General features: G+C 31.8%; 1 protein-coding gene across 5 annotated transcripts in view; it reads right to left on the bottom strand.

Annotated features, from left to right (window-relative positions):
- Positions 1 to 25,067, bottom strand: part of brp (ELKS/RAB6-interacting/CAST family member bruchpilot) — a 232,930-nt gene that overhangs the window by 31,406 nt on the left and 176,457 nt on the right. For 4 of the 5 annotated variants that reach the window (XM_085943333.1, XM_085943332.1, XM_085943336.1 and 1 more), the window contains 2 exons: positions 20,992 to 21,948; positions 2,939 to 3,091 (listed from right to left, as the gene is read on the bottom strand). In XM_085943333.1, coding sequence (XP_085799459.1) covers positions 2,939 to 3,091; positions 20,992 to 21,948 — 1,110 coding nt within the window. Of the gene's footprint in view, positions 1 to 2,938; positions 3,092 to 20,991; positions 21,949 to 22,175; positions 22,268 to 25,067 lie in introns of those variants that run through there. The other variant, XM_085943335.1, reaches the window with a different exon arrangement.

The following is a 25,067-nucleotide window of genomic DNA, read 5'->3' as shown; positions in this document are numbered from 1 at the left end:
GTACTCGTATCTATGTAACAACATTTAAAAATATTATGTGTTATTAATTGGGTAAAAAATGGTTTAATTTAAAAGTATTAAAAGCACTTGACATTTTTTATTATCACAAGAGGCCTTAAACTAACTATATACATACACTATACCCATCCTGAATAAGTGCGGTGTAGACAGAGATTTGAAAACGAAGTTACGGTGGAATATCCGGTCTGGCAACTAATCAAGGAAAATCCGTTTACGCTTGCCGGAAGTTCAAGGCAGGGCGGTAGGATTATTGTTTTAATGTAGTTTTATGCCTTTGCGAGGCTCCACAGGTAATGGGACTTAGTTAAGTGATAAGTGGCCAAGGCTTTGACGGAAGAAAATAATAGTTTATAAATTAATCATGTAGGATTTTGCAAGTTATTACATATTATGTAGTGTATGATAATTTTTATCAAACGTGTATTGGTACTTATAGATTTTTTCCTACATTAAAAATAGTATTCATTTGCGATACCTAGAAGGTTAAATTTCTTATATTTATTACAAAACGATCGCATAATGCCGTGTCCATATTAGCAACAAGTTACTGGTAACCTCATTTAATTTCACGATAATTATCATAATTTATATGACCATAAATTATTTTAATCGTTTTTTTTTTAATTTTCAATTTCAATTTATTTATTTTTAACATATTGTGGACATTACAAATTATAAGTTTAAGACGTTCACAACATGACATTTAGAAACAAAGAAATATAAAACAGTACCTATTACATAAAAAAAGAGATAGATCAGTAATATAGATAGATAGTATGTTATTAAACAGTAGAAATATGTACATACAAAAATATAAATTAGATAGGTACCTACAAGGAAGTATACCGGATGAGTTAAGCAGATCCTATTTTAAGAATTTATAAAACAACGTCCACCTATACTCATCCTCACGTAGGTGGAATATATCAACACCCGAAGCAATTTCGTTGAACATAGTTATCGCCCTCCCAATTGGCATTACCAGTAGCAGGTTGGTTCTGCACCTTGGGAGAATAAATAACTGATGTCCTCTATTTCTAAGATAGTTATCAGGGACACACAGGTCAACACTGCCCATAATGGCAGAGTTCTCATTTATACCTCGTAATAAGTCGAAAGAAATACGTAGCTAAATAAAGATTTCTTCTAAATTGCAGACTCCATAATTATGTAAGCATGCCTAAGAGAAAGTCAGTTGGATAAAGCCACGGAAGTATCCATACAACCTCAAGTAAAGGAGTATCAAGAATTTCTTCTGAACACTCTCCACCATAAAGCCATACTTTAACTGATGCGCTGCCCAAACAATAGACCCACTCTCAAGTCTGCTTCGAACTAAAGAATTAAATAAAAGTTTTAATACTGTAACATCCGAAAAGACCCGGGAAGTACGCATGGCGAAGCCCAACATTTTAAGCACCTTACAAATGGTAACTATATGTCTAATAAATGTCAGTTTACTCTCAAACGTAATGCCAAGATCCCTTACAGATGATATTCGCGACAGAACTCTGCCATGCATCGAGTAATGGAAAAACAACACTTTTGAGGCTCTGGTAAACGACAAAAGATTGCATTTATCAATATTGAATTCTAGTTTGTTACGCCTGCCCCAATCTAATATATTATCTATATCAAGTTGGAGCTGACGACATTCGTCCAAGGTGACAACTTCCAAAAAGAGTTTCAAGTCATCAGCGAACAACAAAAACACAGCATTTTTTATTACCAATGCTATGTCATTTATAAAAATCGTGAACAGCAACGGCCCTAAGTTTGAGCCCTGAGGGTTGAGCCAATGAGGTTGCCAGCAACTTGTTGCTAATGTGGAAACCGCTTAAGACTTCATCCGCGTAAAATGCGGAAAGAAAAAGGAGACATTTACTATAATTCAATTTGAAGACGCGCGTTTATTTATCTCATTTCATATTATTGGAAATTATTGACTCAGTATTCTATAATAACTGTAAGTTTCATCAATGTTTTAAAGTTATAACCGAATAAACGGATAGGCAGATAGGCATTCCAATTTTATTATAAGTAAAGGTTAATTGAAATTGATACTTTATGTAATCATTTCTTGAATCACGTAATACCTATACAATAAAACAAATTGGTATTTGAGCTTTCGATTTCTCACTTTTTCATTACTCGAGGTTCTTTTTACATCTCCATACTGAAAAAAAAATCGCCGGGATATATTATATATTAAGCCGTCGAAATAAAATAGAGTATTTTTTTTTAAAACGTTTCCAGCTGAAAAAAATTAACCAAGAAATTTAGGTGTCGAGAGCTTTTTATTTTAGCTTTGTGGTCATAATTTTTTTTATCGACGAATTTAAGAAATTCCGTTCAGAATCATCATCAAATTCCGATTGTGGTTGGCATATTTCCTTTTCCGTTTTTAATTTTCCTTTTGTCATTTTTGCCTAGTAACAATTTTTATAATTCTCGAGAACCTCTCATTGAAATTTTGGAAAATTAATTTTTCCAGGTATCTTGATCAAAAAACAAAAAAACATCTCAGATATATAAATACCCAGTAGAAAAAATCATTTTTTGAAAAAATACGAAGCTCGACGAGATATTTTGGGATATTACTGGACGGTGGATTTTTTTCAAAATATAATTTTTTCTAGTGGGTATATATCTGAGGTGTTTTCAAGTTATGCATGTTCAATATATTATGGAATTTTACATTCTCAAAATCTTGTGAATTATTCGTTGAATATAAGAAACAGTTTATTAACTCTAATAATTTGTATTAATATTAGCTCAGATCCCCATTGAACACTGAATTATTCTTAATTTCCGATCAGATAGTAAATTACTGCACCCCTGCTCTTCATAAATAACTACTCCGGTTCTGTTTTTATGAAATAGCAAAAAATATAGAATCAATCAATGCATTTCTTACCTGTGCTTTATCATGTTTGTCTCTCAATCTATCTGCTTCCAGCTGGACAGTCTCTCTCTCCTTCTGCATCCTGGTGGCTTGGCCGAGGGCTTTGTCCAGTTGGGTCTGGATGTTGTCGAAGTCGTAGTTCCACTTCTCTTTCTCCATTTGCATCTGTGGACACGTCAGAAAAGATTAGAGAGTGCACCATAATATTATAATGTTTTCACAAAAATAACACCACACTCATTCGCCACCCGTCTAGATCGTAGATGTACTATTTTGTATTCAAGAACACATAAAACTTCGGGATACGACAGAAAAAATGTATTAATAACATTATATTATGGAATGACGGTCAAGCCATAATATGCTAGAAATAAAAAGTCCGCCCAATGTCCTCAAATATTACCAATACTGAATGCGCGGTTCACCTACGTGACAAACTTTAACTCGTTCGACGTGGACGACACGACTGCCGTGTCCCTGTTAAACGGCTATTAAATGCAATTAGCATGTTATTTAAATGTAGCAATTAAAAATTATTTAAATGGTTCGCGTATTATGACACAGAGATCAATAGGCATAAAAAATCTTTTTAACATAATTTTACCTTCTTATTTTTGTATTTCTTGATTGTGACCATACCGAAGCTCAATAATTAGATATAAATAAAAAGAATGTCATGTAAAATACATTTATATTTTAGGTAACTATAGAAAGGTCGATGTTTTTTAACTTACATAATTAATTATGCATGAATATTATTGATGAATTAATAATAATTTTTGAGAACTTTTAGAGGTTGTATTAAATTGCTTTCATAGGATTTTCCTCCAGTGTGCTGTTGGGTAATGGTTGAAAATCGCCGTATTATTGTTCTGATATTATGAGTGGGTTTTGTATAATAATTGTTATTATGTAAACGCACGAGGTGAGACATTGATTTGGTGACGTCAGAGAAATCAAATGAATATTGTATACAACTAATGAGAATTCGTTTGAAAATGTCAAATGTCAAGCGATTGTTTTAATCATTAGCAACAGGTGGGCGACATCTCACAAAAGAGCTTCCATAACTAGGGTGAAAACGGGGTGTATGAAATACAGCGGCGTCCAAAGGTCACCTGTTATTATGCGAATTTATTAATAAAATTAAGTAAATCATATTTTTTATGCATATGTATCTAATAATTTTATTACTTCTGCATATTTTATAATGATAGTATAAGTGAAAAAAAAATCAATATCATCCAACATAAGTTCAACGGGAAAATATAAATGCGGAATTTTCCCCATTTCAACAAGATGGCAATATTATATCCACGGAAATTATTGCATAATTACTTAATACATATTATAAAAAAATCTCAATTTCCAATTTATAATCAGTATCTTTAGAATTATCTTCAAATGTGTTAATCTTGCCCATTTTTTGAATAATAAAATGCCTAATTCTTGTCAAATTTGGGATCACAGAGATTATCAATATAATTTTTTATCGTAAATATTTCACTATGATAATGTCGATATAAATTATACTGATGGTTTTATAAATGCGTTTAAAAATTAATAAACGTAAAAAATCTTAACACCACTGCACAGTTATGTACTGAAATATGACTATATTCTAAAACATTAGAGCGAGAGGTTTAAAAGAATACTATTTTATGTAATAAAAATACTTTATGCAGTCATCAAATGTTTAAAATAAATATAAAGGATAATAAGGCTTCAAAATTATATAAATAGATTATCTACAACTTTTAAGGAATGTCCAGGATCATGCTTTGAAGATAGAACAAAAGCTCCATTTTTACCTACGCTGAGCATGTCCCCCCTTAAGTAATATGAATTATGTACGTTAAATAAAGAATCCTGCATTGTTGTGAATTATCGATTGTCTAAATCTAAAAGAACAGTTTAATAAAGATTATAAAAAAAAATGTAGCGATTCTGACAGTATTTAGGAATTAAGATAAATAACGTGATAGAGACCGACATTAACGAAATTTGATAAACATCCCGGATGCATAATATGTAATATGCGCTGTGCATGTGGCTAAGTTGGTAAAAGACATTGGCGAGAATACAATGAACGTGGGATCGTGTCCCGCCTGTCACTAATGATGTTTTCAAGATTTTTTTTTCAATAGGTGTGTTTCTAATGTATTTCCGAATTTTGTATGTTCAATAAAGAATGCTACTTTACGGAATCTTGTGTATTATTCATTGAATTGAAAGAGTTTAATAAACAAATAAATTAATTGAAATGTCTGAGATTCTCGTTAGAACATAGGTACTGTTTCTAGTTTGTTATTTTTACAGACTATAATAAATGCAATACTGTCACAATCTGTGGTTTGTAATTTTATAATAATTCTGAATACCGAAGATGAGAGAGACAGAAATATGTTTTTTCACATGCATTTTACAAATTCGCTTAAATGCATTTTGCGTTACACTTTTTACAAAATACGAAAACGTCGGCACAAAGAAGTTTCAATTAATTTTAAAGCAATTACAATGTAGTTAAATCATGTAAACAACAGTGCTATCAATAACAAATTACTTAGTATTACTGTCATAATAAAAAAAATGTCTGCTTTTGGAATTAATTGATAACTAATAAATCACTTAAATTGATTAATTAATAGTTAAATTCAATTTGACATCTTTCATTGTTCAGTTTTTAATATCACGCATTTCGGATCCTCCTAATGAAAACCTTGCGGGCGTTAATGACGGCTCCCGAGGGCAAGTGGTAGAATGGGGAAAGGGGCGTTGACAAAGAAAACAATGAGGCGGGCGATTGCAGATTACGCAAAGAGAAACGTACAATGGTGGAAGGCTCCAGTGTGAACTGGCTCGGGTGACCAACCTCGCTGCTACGCCACTGAATCGATGAGGGCATTGCTATTATCACTCGCCTACACTGCGTCGAATAAAACATTATTTTGAATGAAATACGCTCATATTATTACAAATTCTTTGTCTGAAAAACGAACGAAAATTACTTGTATACACCACTTTTGTTGACTGTTTTACATTCTAACTTCTGCGCCCAGGCTGTTATATAACTAACGTCACATGTTGTTTTTAAAGGGAGACGTTATATCACATTTTCTGAAATTGAATAAATTTCGCGACATTTTACCCCAGTCGCGAGGCGATGTTTTTCGACGCAGATGACGTACTCATCAGCAACATCTTCTTGGTTACGTGTTAAAACTGTAAACTAACATGCTCCGCTCATTTTTAACCGCACTTCCATTATAAACTAACAAGCTCCTCCCATTTAGTAGACAGCAGCGCCTGGAAGCGTAGCCAAGAAGCTGTTGCAGAAGAGTAGGTAATTGGTTTGTTAGAATATTTAAAAAAAGGCATTCAAACCGGCCATACAATTATACAAAAAACTTTAAATTATGCATATTTTTCATAAATTGGGTACCTATACAATATTACCCAAAGCATACATTTATGTTTATTTGTTTTTTAAATATTGTTTTAATTCTTTTTCTTTGTTTGTCATGTCTTATTGTGAACGTCTTTGTTATTTCGATAAAGTTCACTATTTGTAAATTGTGTTTACAAATAAGTGAATTTACGAAAGTTTATCGAAGGGGCCTCAAAATAAGTTAATACATAAGGCATCCAAGTTCCCAAACTCGTCACCGCATAGTCTTTCAAAAAAGTAAATCACCAGTGGAAAACTTTTCAATCGGTAATATTTTCAAACCATTTCATTGAAATATCCTAATCTCTGTCAACAGTCTCTACAAACTATAATATTCATTATTTAAGAAATGCATATTTTTATTGTGTAATCTAATAACACGGTACTACTAAATTTAATATATATCATAGCTATCACGAAGACAGACATGTCCAACACGTCGATCGCACGAAAATAAACAAAACACGTAATATAATATGATTTCATTGTGATTTTGAAGAATAAGTATTAGCCATTCCTATTTTTAATTCTTTAACCAGTTTACTTGAAAGTCGTTTTCAAATTACACATAAGGTAGCCCACGTGATCTTGTCGTATCATTTGATTCGTAATACATTACTGCCGTAGAAGTGATAGAAAGAGAAGAATTCCGAAGCTTTGAACTAATGCATACTTTCCTGTACTGTCCCGCAGCAAGCTTTTTGTACAATACGATAATAGTTTGACGACAAGTGCAATTAGTGGTTAAAAGAAGACCAAAACATCATTTTCACGACAAATGGGAAATTGAGTCCTTAATGACCCCAACCAAGTATGATACATTTATTAAACTCTTTTTATCAACTGTATGCAGCGCTCGAAACGGAAAAGTTTACGAACTGGAGCGCTCGAAAATTTTCTGAGGATATTAACAAGGCTACCAAATGTTATGTGTATTTTATAAACATAAGTGTGTTAGATTTCTTGTTATATCTATGGCATATCTAGTTCAGACGGTCAAATTATTTTGTCCGTGAGACGGAGCGATAATTTTACATATTTCACGAACCGGAACAGCGCTCCGGTGCGTTCCGGTCCATTTCGAGCCCTGACTGTATGTCCAGGTATATTTTTGTATCACGGATAGGACTTCATTCAGAAACAATTTTAGTACCTATCTCAGCATTTTGGAAAGTAAAAGTAGATATATTATTAGGTTTGACAATTTATGAATGTCAAAAGAGAAAGAGGGATTAATATTAAATTTTCAATGAAACCTTAAATTAATTTGTCGATTTAAAAACTGTCAATGAATCCGTACAATATATTGAAATCAGTAATAAATTTCATGTAGCTGAATTATGGCCACAGCAAACTGGAGTGATGATTAATGGCCGCCTGTCGCAGCTGGCTGAAAAAAAACCACAAACAAAAAAAAAAGAAAAGACACCGGCCGGAAAAGAAAACATTCGACCGGAAAAGGCGCCTTTTTCACTGCCTTTTTGCGAAGAAAGGTTAAAAATAGGGCACAATCGGAGAGAAGAGTGCAAACACCGCCACGATATAATATATTTGGAAGACAAGTCGTGTTATGGAAATTAATTTAGTGCTACATATTGTGTCATTCTGTTTTATACAACAAAACAAAAACAAATGGGTGATTAATGATGTAAAACGGGAAGTGTTTAGTTTTAAAGGCCGTTGAAAAAATATTTATGTCGAAATAGAATTTTATAGTAAGATGCGTGATTAGTGTTGTCATACTATAGAAAAACTATCAATACTGGTATAGTATCGGGAGAAAAGTATCTAAATTTTTCATTATATAATAAAATACAGTGTTTTCATAAAAAAACACTAATCATGATATTATACACGATTTATGCGATCACGCGGCAAACTTTGCTACAAAAAGTAATGAAAATAGTATCGGTCTAATCTCACCCCATTTCACAGTATACATTTTTTATGAGTTAAACAAAATTCTTTGTGTTGATGATAACTAGTATAATATACTATACTATATTATAGTACATTAGTCTATGATCATAACATTACGGCGGTTGGATGATTTCGACTCACCGACTCAAAACAACTGTCAAATAATTTAATTATCTATTAACTTCAAAACAATGTAGGTATTAATTGTTGATGGAAAACGAACAAACAATATTAACAATATAATATGTATATACGAGGGTAGGTCAATAAGTCCTTAGAAAAGCCGACAGGTGGCGCGACTAGTACTGTAAGCGGTTTGTTTTCATGCAGCGGCACTACCGATTCAGTATGCTGCGGAGTTTCAATCAGATTGGTCGGGTTGTTGTGTGTTTCTCGTACATTTAAAAAAAAAATTTGCTTGTGGAAAATGGAAAAATGGAAAATGGAGAAAATTGAGTTTAGAGCTGTTATTAAACATTTTAATATAAAAGGGTTAACAGCAAAGGAAATAAAAAATGAGTTGGATTTAGTTCACGGCATATCTGCTCCTTCACTTGCAACTATTTATAACTGGTTAAATGAATTTAAACGTGGTCGTACATCAACAAAGGATGAACCACGCTCAGGACGTCCTGTAGAGGTGACTACACCAGAAATGATCAATAAAATCCACGATATGGTGTTAAGTGACCGAAGATTAAAGTTGAGTGAGATAATTGAGGTTACAGGGATCTCAAAAGGTAGCGTCATTTCTATTTTACATGACAAATTGGGCATGAAAAATATTTCTGCAAGATGGGTGCCGCGTTTGCTCACAGTCGACAATAAACGCAATAGGGTGGTGGCCTCTAAAGCCCTGTTGTCGCTCATGCAACGCAATCCGGATGAATTTTTTCGTCGCTTTGTGACTGTAGATGAAACATGGATACACCACTATACTCCCGAGACGAAAGAACAGTCAAAGCAGTGGATTGCGAAGGCAAACCATGTCCAAAGAAGGCGAAAACCGTCAAATCAGCTGGTAAGGTTATGGCTACTGTATTTTGGGATGCACGTGAAATTATTTTCGTTGACTATTTGAAAAAAGGAAAAAAAATAACAGGGGATTATTATGCATCTTTATTGGACCAGCTAAAAAACAAAATTGAAGAAAAACGGCCTCATTTAAACAGGAAAAAAATCCTCTTTTATCAGGACAATGCCCGTGTTCACACATGTTTACGATCAATGGCTAAAATTGAAGAATTGAAGTTTGAATTGGTCGACCACCCACCGTATTCGCCAGATTTAGCCCCCAGTGACTTTTTCCTTTTCCCAAACTTAAAAAAATGGCTAAGTGGACAACGTTTTTTTTTCAAATGAAGAAGTCATCGATCGGACAAATGCTTATTTTGAGGACCTTCCGAAAACTTATTTTTCTGACGGTTTAAAAAATATTGAGAAACGTCTAACCAAGTGTATTGAGCTCCAAGGAGATTATGTTGAGAAATAAAAAAAAAATACAAAAATAAAAACTGTTTTAATGCTTTTTTCTAAGGAATTATTGACCCACCCTCGTATATATGGCATATATTGGTACTTAATCGGTATTTATATATTCCAACTCAGGGAAAATTATCTCATGATTGTTTGATTAATTTGAATGCAAAAAATGTTTGGAATACTCCAAAAAGGATAGGTACTGAGTTACTGACATTAAGTTTTTGTATTGCATACATGGGTGCTTTTGGTCGCCTGAATAGTTCTTCAAAAGTGACCTACTATTATTGTGTCACGTAAAGTGTTTAACCAATTATGCTGCCAGGACTCAGGTATGCAAACTTTAAAAAAAATGCACTGAAATATTATTATGTTTACTATGACTCTCTAGTAAGATATTATATTTTGAATAATATAATTTTGTATTGGTGCTTTTGTCTATATGCATATTTATTTTCTATGTTGTCTTTTATAAAACCATCTGCCATACTGGTAAATAATTATATTTTTAGATTATATTTCAGCCCATATGTTTCATGATTCCGGTTCTCGTCTGTTGTGTGTAATTGCACAATCAGATTTATTTTGCGAGGTTAAAAGTTGGTTACATTTATCAGCTGCCATTTTTTTTATATTCGTCGACAAACTTTTAAACATATTTTTTTTATAATTTTAATATTATATTTTAGATCAATTTATTTTGTCAGTCATTTTTCGTAGTTCTTTACCAATATGCTTGCAAAAACCAAATACTTAATCATTTTTATAACCACTAAATGTTGAAACTTTATTTAAAAGCTACTACTAAAATAATGAAGTCTGCGAGCTTTCAAAGTTTAACAATACGAATTGACAGAGGAGCGTAAAACTTGAGTTCTTTTGAAAACGTTAGGAAAAAGCTTCCCATTTCAAAATATACTTAACCCGAAAAAGTAAGTTAATATACAATATTTCCGGTGCTAAGTGAAATATTCTCAGAAGTGGTCGCTTATTTTTAACCAGGAGCGCCGCAAAATAAATTCTAACCGAAATCACAAGCCAGTGGTTTTCATTGAAGAAGTCTGAGTTTGAAGTATAATTTTAAAATTAATACTGCTAATTAATATTATTACAAGGTTTTAATTGGATAAAGCTGTAAGTATACCAGTTTGTGAAATTTTGTATTAATTCTAGTAGGTACGGAAAATGCTGTAAACCTATCGAGCGTAAAGGATAGTCAGGCGACATAGCTCGTAAAATCCAACGAATTGTTCACTTGAGAATAAATAAACTTTAACACGATGAATAGGTATGTCATTATGGTAATTTTTTTAAAATATTGAGCCACTTTGGTAATTCAATTTATATTAGTATTTCCAATTATATTCCAAAATGGTGCAAATATATATTTTATTGTAATAATTGCCAACTGATTAAAATTATTTACAGTTTAAACATATGATTTATAACGGTAAATACAAAAGTTAAGCTTATCATTTTTCAAACAGAAGCTCATAAAATACCAAGATGGTGGCCAACATTCTCTTTAATTACCTTCTGATACGATTGATCCTGCTGAATGTAAAGGAGAGATTTTGAATGGATTCTGGATCATCAACACCGAGAAATACGAAAAAGATGGCGGCTCTCGTAGTCCAGTGCGTAAGGTGCTGGCATTTCATTCGGGAGCGTCTTCGATTCTCAACGAGGTCACAATATATTCTGGTTATTTGAGATTGTTTCTTTTCTATTATTAAATATACTACTATTATTGGGCATCATCGCCTGTCGTAGTGGTAAAAAGAATAAGATATGTACCTTTAAGTATATTATAATATATGAGTGGGCTAGAGTCATAACTCATATTTTGCAATTTTGTCATTTTTGAGTGAAATATATAGTGTCTAAGTGCATTAATCAATATAAAGAAAATTAGTAGAAAACCATTGACAAAGTTGACTATTGGTGTCATAACTCACATTTTTCAATGAATAATGTGAGCTCTATCATCAAGGCTTTCTAACCAAACATGGAGCTCTATTTCGCATAGTATACTGTGTATCTGCGGCCTTATGAATATTATATATATCTTTAAAAAATAATGTAAATTGATTCACTAATGAATTAATATTTAAAGAAGTTCAATACATTTCTTTATTTTACAAAAAACCATGCTCTGATGGTTTTTGCGATGATTTCAAAACTAGATTTTTGGAATATGTGAGTTATAATTCTAAGCAACTCATAGGTATATTAATATATAAAAAATATATCATTTTGAAAAACACTTTCTGAGAGAATATATTATAATCAATAGAAAAAATCTTTTTCGAAAAAAGGTAAGCCAACCCGGCGGGGAATCGAACCCCGTATCTCCCAGGTTTACGCCCCGATCCGTGCATTACCACTATGCTACGAGGTGACATACTAATTGCGACAAATTTTAACTATTGGTCAATTTTAATACCTACTCATCAGTGCTCTTCCAAATCAAGATACTTTGGCAATCGATTTTTGTTTCTTAAATCAAAGTAGGTAACTATTTACTATTACTTTGATTACTAACCGACGTCGTGGAATTTCTCCAATATTTTTTAGATGTAACTACTTGCACTTGCTAATAATTTATAATTAACTATTTCTTTTATTCAACGAATAATTCACAAGATTTAAGACTTTTTTTCGAAAAAGATTTTTTCTATTGGGTATATTCTCTCAGAAATCAATAATCAGAATGATATATTCGTAAATCTTGTGAATTATTCGTTGAATAAAAGAAATAGTTAATTATACATAAAAAATTGACGTTTTGAAGAAAATTGAATTTGAAAGATACGAATAGATTGAAAATCAAAGGCGAATTTGGTTTAACTACATAATATTGTTTTTGTAACATAAAGGTAGGTATGGTGGATGTGGGTATTCAATTTTGGTAAAAATTGAACATACGTGTATCCAATACCCGTCTATAAAATCAATACGTGTATTTTTCCCGTCGCAATACCTATTATTTTCGTTTAATTTTGATGGACGTCACCGAAACAAAAGTTGATAACACCTTCACCTGAAAGGATTTCTTTCCAACTCGTTTACAGTAATTTTAGCATTTCGCACGGTTGCTTTGAAATTTTACGCTAAAATTACGCCGAAATTACGTTAAAATTACGCAAAACACTCGCGACTCGAAAAGCGGCGTTAATAATGTTTTAACGAGAGCTTTTTCACATTCTGTTTTGCCATTGCGAAGCACACTAACGTTCTGAATAATTATTATGACATTTCTGTCGGTCTCCCTGTAACGTTTATACCCCCATTTCAGACCGACATGAATAAAACATTACTTCGGAATGAAATTGAAAAGGTTTTAATTCATTTTGACACACTAGATTAACAGAAATTTACGCAGAATTTACTCGAAAAACACAACAAGCATTGATTGCATTATATTTCCATCGTTTTATTTTATTTTTATTTAAACGGTCGCCTCCCCAATAATATTTCCAATTTGTAAAATCTCGAGAAAAATGCTGTTTTGCAAGCACCCTTATTTTATTATTATACGTGGTTTTTTGTAAACTTACAATATTTTTACCTATATTAACAAAATCAGTAGGTAATTATTGTGCTACGTATTACTAAAATAATACGTCAATTGAACAGCAACAGAAAGGTGAATATGATTGCGAATTCACACGATGTCTGTCACAAGCTCCGTTCATCAACTTAGCCACAGGGGTACTGTGTATCTTTCTACCGTGTCTGAACACCGTTGTATAGATCTTCCGATTCTCTTTTACCCTTATAGTATGTGTTTTTTTTATGAAAATATGACGGAGAGATCGTAAGATCATAAATAAGATTATAAATGGCTGGAAACCGGTGGTATATACATTAAAAACAAGTAACATGTCGGACATTATGCTTATCCTAAATCAGGAATCATCAATGCGCGGCGCCTGTGGAGAATATTCGATGTGCCCTCACAAGTGTGAGACTTTCGTCTATCTATACTCTATAAACATATGCCAGACGAAGACGTAAGAAAAAATTCCATTTTTAGACATGCAAAAATACCAGATTTCATTTAAGTCGTTCACCTAAAACCTTGTAAATTTAGTTATAAAGTAAATTATATTATTTGTTTTCTATGTGACAATAGTAAAAAAGTGGTTTAGGATGATTCGGCGCCGGGACAACTGGGCGCCACGCAATCGAATAAAATTCGAAAATAAATAGACGTTCGTGAATTATAGGTATTTTTAATCATGGCCCCAAAATCCTGAACCGGGCCCCCATGCTAGGATCTTTGGCGGGCCCCCTTGCCTATCTCTAAGGATAAAGACAGTGTGATGCTCTACAGTAGCGTTTTCCAAATGGTGTACGCGGTAAAATTAATGTGTCTCAATATTTATGTTTTTTGTTGTATATTTTAATACATCCATTTGAGTTGTCGAGTGTCGATACACAATTTAAAAAAATATCTTACAACCACATAATTTTAAGGAATAACACTATTGAAGGAAAATGACTTTTTGTACTATTAAAGCAAATTTGTGTTGTGTGTTTATCTCACTTATCAGGTCGACTGGCTTCGCCGGGCCCGTCTTGAGCCCGGGCCCCCAGGCTAGAGTCCTGCCAGCCCCCCCCCTTGTGGGAGCCATGTTTATAATATATATTTGATATTATTATTTATATTTAAAATATAATATTATTACTTAATACTCGGTGATAATTTAAATATGCACACGTAAATTTAATAATGATTTAAATGTGCAAATTTCATCGAGAAGAAAGTTCTTTTATTTTTATATAAAGCCTCAGGCATGATAATTCCCAATTCGCAACAAAAAATATTATCTTAAGAGCAACATGAATTAAAACTACTAAGTAGTAGATAGAAACTGATTAAAATTCCTCATCTACTTTCTGTATACAATTGTAACGAACGTCTATGTATTTCATTTTTATTTTGACAGTGCTGCGCTTATTCGTCCCATCCCCTAAGAAAGTCGCCTGCAACGCAATTCTATTGGGTATCTACATATAAAAATGACGTTTGCACGATAATATAATACCTATACTTTAATGGTTTTAAGCATTTTACCGTTAAAATATATTATATATTATAAATGTACTTATTAATGCGTCCTTTTGATTTTAAAATGTCGTATTGCACTCACTATAGGGAAATGATTATGGAATAATTACAATTATAACTAACTGTTAAGTAGGGGAGTACAATATAGCTAGAAAATTAATTGTAAAAGTTGTGATAATCTGTAAGTAATAATAATCTCATAAAATTAATGATTTTGAAACGATATGCGGGAATATATTATTATTAGATACCCATCTAAATCCCGTCTTTATTCTATCGATCCCCTTTTAAGATACATTATGCTTAGCGGTTGGTATAACATAATATAACGGCCGCAAGATTGGATAAACGCCTATAAATTCTCAAGGAGGAATTTAATTCCTGCATAAAATGTCACAGTGGTTTGATAGTAATCAGACCTTCGGCATAAATTTTACCACTGAATATTATTGGGCACTGGAAAATGTGAGCCGGCATATTCCGTAGGTATTAAATTTCATAGTTATCGATAATAATTTATAAAATTACCTTAACCTTTCGAAATTGGATAATTCAATTTTGTTACGAGACAAGTATAAAAAAAAACACTCTGTTATTATCGAATTAAACTATGTAAAACAAGGTCATCTATAGTTAGATCTAAAGGAGAGTTGGAAATACTGTCACAAGTTTGTGTACTCAAGTTTCAGATAAAACTACCCATACTCAGTAGGTATGTGTGGCCCAATAAACTTATTCCAAAAAACTTGTGATGATATCATTGCGAGTCGCTGTTCTGTGCACTCGCCAGTTGGTAGACTTTCAACACTATTGACATTAAATGCGCGAGAACGAGATAGCACTTGAATATAGGTATATTTTCATTTATTAGTCTATTTCGTTCGAATGTATGAATAATAGGTCATAAATTTTGTGTCGCAGCACAGTGGTGAGATGACGCACATGCTTAGGCTGTTATATGACCGCTCAAAACATGTTTAAAATTTAAAAAAAAATCACTGTTATTCATTTTTGTTAACAAGAATATTGTAATCTAACAGAACAACAACTCATAAATTTAAAATGTGTTTAAAATTTTATAATAAATTGGACTTTTTGACAAGCGGAGCTCAGCGTATTTTTGGCGATTCTATTGAAGTCTGAGTTCCCTGAGCCGATACGTATTTCAAATACTAATATGGAGTTGGTTTTAGTTTCAGTTGAGTATGAAACTTTTGTCGCATACGCACGCCAAACGCTCTATATAGTATTCCAGATACTAGTAAGTATTTTGGAACAAGTTTCTATACTAAGTATTTTTTATACTGGTAGTAAGTATACTTAGTCTTCAAAATCGACCAGTTTTCCCATCTCTAGTTAGATAGCGGCTACTTAACTTCGAATGCAATATGGTAGCCTGTTCGTAGTAAATGAAGATTTTTGATTGCATATTTCGTTCATATTAACTAACGTGTTACGGGTCTAGTACGATTCGACGCCGGGACAAGTGGGCGCTACGCAATCGAATAAAATTCGAAAATAGAGTAGACGTTTTAAAATAATTATTTAATACTAATTGGTGAGAATTTAAATATACACTCGTAAATATTGATTTAATTGTGCATGTGTTTAAGTTCCAACGAGAAAAGAGCTCTTTTATTTGTATATGAAACGTCAGGCATAATAATTCTCATTGCGCAATAAAAATATGTTAAGAGCAAAATCTAGTAGCAGATATAGACTTATTAAACTACCCCGTCTACTTTCTGTATCAAATCGCAACGAAGGTCTATTTAACATACATAATTTTGAAAAACACTTTCTGAGAAAATATATTATAACCAATAGAAAAAATCCGTTTGAGCGAAAATAACGGTAAATATTTAGAAAATCTTGGGAAAGAAAAGGGAACACACTACTATCAAAACTTTTATAGTAGATCTCCTAAAACTTGGTTTAGTAAACATTGTAAAATAAAGCGAGATGTAATAGTGACAATAGCTAGAAGCAGGTCAGGGCATTACAGTCTCAACGAATCATTGTACAAAATTAAAATGGTAGATAGCCCTCAGTGTCAGTGTGGACATCCCACTCAAGATCTTAACCACATTGTCTGGCAATGTGATGCCTATGACCAGGAGAGAGAAGTGTTATTGAATAAGTTGGGGAAATGCAGGTTATACCCTCCTTTTACGATTAATTCGTTCCTGGCAAAACCAAATATTTCAGTTATGAAAATTGTACATGAATTTCTCCAAAAATGTAACGTAAATGTCTAGTGTATAGTGTAACAAAAATGTAATTCTGTATCATTAATAATGTAACTATTTATGCCTGTCGTTAAAAAAAAATGTATGTATACTTTTGTAAACCATTGTAAAGCAGAATAGCCTTCCATTCAGAGAAGAGCTCAATTGCTTCCAAATAAAGAAAAAAAAAAAAAAAAACTTTCTGAGAAAATATATTATAACCAATAGAAAAAATCCTTTTGAAAAGATTAAGAAGGTCTATTTATTACGTGTTGTCCCAGTGCCCGTACCTATTACCATTTGGTTTCAATTATACGAAACATTCACAATTTTCTACAAACATTTTACCATATTGCATTCAACGTATACGAAGTAACTAGCAATACGATCGACATTCACAATTTTGTGCCGTGACCTAACTATAAATAGTGGGCCTTATATAAGAATCTTGAGCCAAACTGCCTCTTTCGAAAAAAGATCGCTTTCGGAAAACCACAATTTAAGATTTTTATGCCCTTGTTAATGTATGTAGGTACTTACGCTATTATTGTTTTAAGAATTTCGGGTTTCTATTATATGAGTAATTATTGCGCCTGACAGATATGATACTTAATTTAGGTAGGTACGTACGTTAACTTTAGGCAAAATGTGACTTACAAGGGTAACTTTAACTCTGAGGTATGGATATAAATAACATGATACTATTAGTCGTATAGTCAATTATCTACATTCTTATTTTGTAAATAATTGTAATATTTAAATACAATTAAACAATGTGTTAGATCAGTGGTGCACAACATTTTATAAATTTTAAAGTACACGTTTTAATAGAACAGGTCTCTTGACTGTGAGGTAATATTTGTATAATAAAATCAAAGAGCAATAAATATTTCCCGACAGTCACGATATGAAGCAGGCGACTTTCAATGCATTACAGTTCAAAATGTAAAATTCAATATGACGCACTAACGGATTGGTGAGGGTTGGACGTTGGTTACGGACGAGGTTTTTGTATGATTTTTAATAACAGAATAAGACAATCGAATACGATCTCGGAATTTAAATGTAAAACAATGGCATTATCTTTTTTGCTTTTATTTCATAACGTGTCTAAAGTCCTGATCATATTCAGGTGCATGTCGCTTACTATCACTATTACTACTACTTACTATTATTACTATTACTATTACTATTAAAAAGGGTGTAATGTCGTTTTTCTTGGTGTTTAAAATGTTATCACTCATCAGACATTTTGAACCTTTAAACTAACATTGTCAGTTGGCAAAATCTGCCGAAATCACCAGAAAAACAATGAGGTCACCTCACGTTGAATTGCACTGCATCGATACCTGCATGACTCAATGAATGTTTTTTATCATCTTCTACATGCCTACACTTTTCGACTGTCATGTCAAAATCACGTTTTTTTGTTTTTAGCGATTGGCACTATGTAATTTATATAAGAATGTTGAATAAGAATCTATTATCTATGGCCTGCAGGTTGGTTTCTGTTCAAAATATTATTGAATTGAATTGAAGACTCGTTATTAGGTTACTTCATCATTGAATAATTTACAAAGATCGTGTTGGTTCAAAATATTCTGCAAAATGACGAAACCATAGACTAAATTTGTCGCCATAATAGGGTTAGTACGCGACATGCATCTCATTATAATCACAGCTTTAATGTATTTCAAAAAATATGGCTACGCAAATAAATAAGGGTAGTATCATTGTAGCGAATACTCCTTACGCCTTACGACTTACTATATGATTATTTGAAGCATATTTCGATCAGTATTAAAATCGTTATTATATAAATTTTAGAATCAAATTAAATTGCAGCCAACAATGTATTGAATGTTAATTAAGATTTTATAAAAACATGTGTTTGGTTTAGTAGTAGATATTAGAATAATAATATTGTCTGGCAAATAAATTGTCTAGTTCAAACAAAATTCTGAGAAATTTGGTGAACCGAGGATATCAGCCTGTACTTGCAATTAGGGATTCCAATCCCGGGATCCCGAGCTATTTTCGATACCTATGAATCCCGGGACTGATAAACATAATACCGAAATTTTCGGGATTGATTTTTTTATCAATTTTTATGGAAAAAAAATAAAAAAGAAAATATAACAGAAAAAATACTTTTAATAACAAAATAACTACATTAGAAATAAACTTTGAGTTTGAATGAAATTTGATTTATACCCATAAGTGTAAGTTGCCGATTCATTTTATTTTTTCACATAAATTAATAAAAATGGGAAAGATTGGAAAAAACAATGCTTCGCACTATTAACAAAGTAATTCCACCATGATCTCATACGTTTTACGGCAGTTTCATATTTGGCTGACTAATTAGATTTATGAAGCGGAAAGGCCATAAGTACCTACACCATGATTTGCTTTACTATTTTAAATCTCGCTAACCCATTCATTAAGTCTTCACTATCAGAAACAGCAATCTCATATTAAATTCACAATATTATTTACTCCATTAAACTTATGTATTTCCAAGATTGAACGTTTACAATATTAACAATAAATGTCTTAAATAGTATAAATTATACTAGATTTATTTTTGACCGATTTTATCAATGTTATTTGTAAATATATTTTTTTTATATTAACAATGACCAAGCCAAGGAGCCAATCCCGGGATTGTCAAATTGTAATCCCGAAATCCCGGGATCAGAATTTTGGCTCGGGATTGGATTCCCTAACGGCAACTGACAATCTTCGTTTAATTAAAGGTTCAAAATGTGCTACGGAATGGAACCATCAGTCTGATAACATCTTAAACACCAAGAAAAGCAACATTACACACTTTTTTCCCGTAGCGGCAGCTTACTGTGACGTCACGTGCAGCATAATATAATCATAACTTTACTCATTCGCGTAGCCTTATTTTACTCATCTCGGGATCCATGATTTTTATTGAAGTCATCAAACACCGAAATACGCTCAGTGGTTTTCGAATACTTTCAAAAATAATATGGAATTATATTATACTACTTGTACTAATTAATAATAACTCGTCATTTTGAACTTGATTTAAAAGCAATAAATTGTAACGTTTTTATTTTTATAGGCTTACTACTAACTGTTACAAGACCAGCATATTGTTTGTGATGGGTATAAAGGTATTCTATATCTAGATAAACCAGTATGTAACGCAATGTAATTACGACCCGACCTCCATAAAACATTTGATCAAAAGTTTCGGATCCTATTGTTCCCGAAACTCGTTTGCACGGCGAAGAAACTTTAGTGCGGGACAGGAAGATAAACTTTTTTCGTTCAGTGTGGACTTTTAGGCTTTACAACTATCTCCGGTAAAATATATTAAGGTGAATGAATGAATATTTTTTATGTTTCTAGTAATGGGACAACGGATATTACTAATAAATATTATCTATTCCGCTGTATACACTTCCAACTGTCACCAGATGTACTGCATCAGTGTGTCGCGTTTGAATAGTTTTTCAGAAGTTACTAGTAATAGATAATTTACGGCAGTCTCTTATAGCATTCTTAACGTGCTTTAACGTATACAAAAAACTAGAGTAGCCACATGAAGTTTTCACATTTGTTAAAATTATTAAAAAAACCTATCAGCGTTCTTGTAAATGAAATAAATCACAAAAAAACATATTGTGTTAAAAACATATTATACAGATATCACATATATTTCTCTAATTTTATCAATTCCCTTTTTACCTTTTTTACATAATGTTAAACTTGGCTAAAATAATAGTAATTCAAACCTTCAAATTTCATTTGAAACCTATATATCTTTACCATTCAGAGCTTCACAGATGTAAGTTTCAATCTGCAAGGCTTCGACGAAGAATGTGGTGTAGTAATACAATAATAATAACTAATAAAAATATCTGAATAAACTCACCCTTCTGACTTCACCGATGGATTTGTCAAGCTTCTCCTGCATCTTATCGACTTCAGTCTGCGCCTTGTCGAGTGCGTTCTGCAGTTTATCTTGTTGCAGCTGCGCCTTGCCGAGTGTAGCTTGGGTCCTCTCCAACTCCTCCCGAGCCTTTTCAACATCTCCCACAGCCTTGTCTCTTTCAGCGTGAAGCCTTCCGATCGTCGACTGCGTTCTTTCGTATTCTTCTCGTAAACTTTCTTGCTCGCCTTGTGCATTTTCTAATCTTGCTTTCAAACGGTACACTTCTCCTTGTGACTTTTCGACCTTTTCTTGCAAAGCTGCGGCTTCTGAACGAGCTCTTTCATTATCAGCTTGTGTAACTCTCAATTCTGCTTGAGCTCTTCTCAGTTCAGTAGAAGCTTTATCTGCTCTTTCTTGGATACGGTCTAGTTCTTGTGACGTGGATAGAGTACTTCTTCCAAACGTTGTCTGTGATCTTTCTAAGTCATGTCTTAATCGTTCGTTTTCCAATTCTAATCTTGCAGTTCGTTGCTTGGCGGCTTCCCAGTCAGCTCCTGATCGCCCAACTTCTCCAGCCGCTTTGTCTAATTCTGCTTTAGATTTTCCTAATTCAGACTGTGAACTTTCTAATTTAGCTTCCAATCTATCTTTCTCAGCTTGCGCTCTTTCTAATCTGGCTCCAAGTTTTTCGACTTCACTTTCTAATGCATGTATTTTCATTTTGTATTCTGCGAGTTCTCTTTCATGTAATTCTCTTTCTTCATTCTTTTCTTGTTCTGCTCTATCTCGCTGTTCTCTGAGTTGGTTCATTTGTTTTTCTTTGTCCCCAATAGCTTCTTCCAGAGATGAAAGTGCTCCTTCAGAAGTACAGTGATGTGCCTGCATAGCAGTCAATCTAGCTCGGGCCATATCCACTTGATTGTCTTTTTCCTTTAGAAGATCTTCAAGATTTTCGATCTGAAAAATAAAACTAAATTAACAATCTATTTTTATTAGCACTAAAACGCAGGTTTTAATACACTAAAATACACATTATAATACACTAAAATGTACATAATAGTTTACTTTTTAATGTATAATAATATATATCTACATATTAAAACATAACAGTATTATTTTATAAAAACAAAAAGATGATGAGAATTGAGGTTGCAAAATATCAACAAAAAATAAATAATAAATACCTTTTAATCGGTTTTTCCTATTTCGAATAATTTCTTTTCGGGATGTCTATTGGATGTATTATGTAACAGGATACTAGCATAGGTACAAATACAGGAAACTGTTGAAAAATACTCAAAACAAATCATAATAAATACAAAAAACAATATAGGAAAGCAAATAACATATTAACAAAGAGAAACTTAAGATACAAATCAAAAATCTTTAGAGGATAAAATTAATTAACGCACTATTATAAAATGGAAATACATTAATAAATAGATTGGTACGTATATTGTGGAGTTGTACTTGAATGATCAGTTAAAAATGTTTAATGCAGATATTTTGTAGATTTATGACTATGCCGCACGTGTCGACAAGAAGATTAAATCCGCCATTATTTGATTTGTGGCTTTTTAAAAAGCTATGCGAACAATTTCGAGAGAAGCTTAGCCGCCGAGCTTTGGATTATAGCTCGTCACGAAGCATTGAGCTTTAATTTCGAATTTATTTCGTTGTGTTTGACAGAGGTCATTTTACTATTAATACATTACCTACCAAGTAATTAATATAATATTGTTTATGAAATATTACACGATATTTAATTTATTATACACATATTGGGAAAAATATTATTTTGGTTTCAAAAATAAAGTTTTTTTTGTAATTATAATATGATATTTGAGTTATTTTTATATTGACAGCTGTTTGTCTTTACTCTTTAAGATAATTTAAGATTTTTAAAAACCCAAACTGAATGCTTTCAACTCATAATGAGAGTGTATTGTGTTAAAACAACCGCGTTGTTACACATATTAATTTACTTTATTTATTATTAGCTGAAGTCCGTGGTTTCGCAAGAAGTAACATTATTATCAATATATATATATATATAAGTATATATATATATATATTTTATCTTACTTAACGAAACAAAAATAATAATTATATTTTTCGATATTAAAATAGGCATACAATATGTCAAAATGAAATAATTCTGACAGCATTAAAGATCAAACAAAATAATAATAAACCAAAATTGAATTCAAAATATACAAATTTTATCTTAATCTGTGGTAAAAATTCAAAATTGGAAGGAAGAAACCAACATTATTTGTATTTTATATAATTTATAGGTAGATAGATGTATTTAACTATACAATTTAGTTTTGCGGACTTTTTCGGTTTTTCTGAAAACAGCAGTCAATACAATTATTCAGATATCAAATAATTGATAAAACCTTTGTTTTTATACCATTTTAATGGACTTCTACATTTTAAATTAAGGTATTGGTTCGAGTCTTATTTGCGAAGATTAGTAGTGTTCCGTACCATAAAAGTTACACTGATATTATGTTATTTTTTTCGTGTATATATAATGTAATTCTGACCAAGGTTACACTTTTTTAAATATGTTAATATAATATATTGTAGTGTCGTACATCCTATTTATTAAATTTTATTTGAAGTGTCCTATGAATATTAGACAGTTGTAATAATAGTAATTTATATGTAATACTAAATTTGTTAGTGTTTAAAAATATATTATTCAAAATCAATTATGCATTAAAAATCATATGATCTGCCAGCACAATCTGTTATAAATTATATAAAACAAAGGGAAATATTTGTCAGGTGTAAAAAAGATCTGGAAATTAAAAAAAAAAAAAAACATGTACAAAATAACAGGTCAACAAAAATATGGAAAACATTACGTAAACTCAATGGTTCAAAGTATACCGCCATGATAACAATATAATACCGAGAAAAATATTTTAAATGAAGCACATAATACTGAAGGAAGGAAAGAGAAAAAATCGAAATAAGCAAGATAAAAAAATAAACATGTTAAAATACATTATAATAGGATTATGTTTATGATATTGTGTAACCTAATAATACTCAATGTGAAAAAAAAGTACAAAATAAATTTGATGGAATACATGGAGCGGAAAATATAGAAAATTGTGGATACACATTTACATAGTATATTATACATTGTTATAATATTATAAAATTTGCCATATTTCGGTTAACAATGAGGTTTCAGATCCTTTCTAGATAAGAATTTTCTTTTTCAGTTTAATTTAATTGAATAATACATAATTTAAATATGTATTATTCTCGCTGATTCAATACAGAATAATAAGAATGTTAGATTACTATTATTTAAAAATACACTGAAATATACCCATTAGAAAAAAATCCTAGAAAAAATGTGCGATGGTGGTGTTACATTATCTGATGTATTTCAAATTTTACCAATGAAATCCCATCACATTTATAATTAAATCAAGGTAATGAATGCAGTGACGGCCCTGACAAAATGCCGCCCCTAGGAAGCGCTGAAATACCGCCTCATTTGTTTATACAGTATTTTTTTTATCATCCTTTCATGACTCCAATATCTAAGAAGTGTGTTGTATGGATACATTACCAACAAAATATATACCACTAAATATTTAAAATATTTTCGTAATTACTAAGTTTATGTAGCTATTTCTATATATTATATCAAATGATTCTACTCGATTTGCCGCCCTTCGAGTAACTGCCGCCCCCAAGCGACGCTCAATCTGCCTACCCCTACGGGACGTCACTGAATGAATGTTATTAATTATTATCAACGTGATTATAGATCTCATTTGGTTAGTGAAATATTTGAGTTTGAATACCACGGGGGTTTAACTAAACTATGTTTTTTTAAAGATTGAATGAATATTGACATCAAAATTATAAATACCTTTATTTTTATTTTTATAACTGAAACATAAATGTGTTAACGACACTCAAATTGGTCAAATGTAAATTGTACGTAGTAAATTTCGCTGTATCAGTTGTTGTACCGGAAAAAGATGGCAATATAGCATTGAGATAAAAAAAATATGACGCGTTGTTTGTGAACCATTGTAGAT

The sequence above is a fragment of the Rhyacophila brunnea genome, unplaced genomic scaffold (genome assembly GCF_057557595.1).
Source record: "Rhyacophila brunnea isolate RB1 unplaced genomic scaffold, BYU_Rbru_1.0 scaffold_15, whole genome shotgun sequence".
Taxonomy (NCBI): Eukaryota; Metazoa; Arthropoda; class Insecta; order Trichoptera; family Rhyacophilidae; genus Rhyacophila; species Rhyacophila brunnea.
This window is presented reverse-complemented; position numbering and strand designations above follow the sequence as displayed.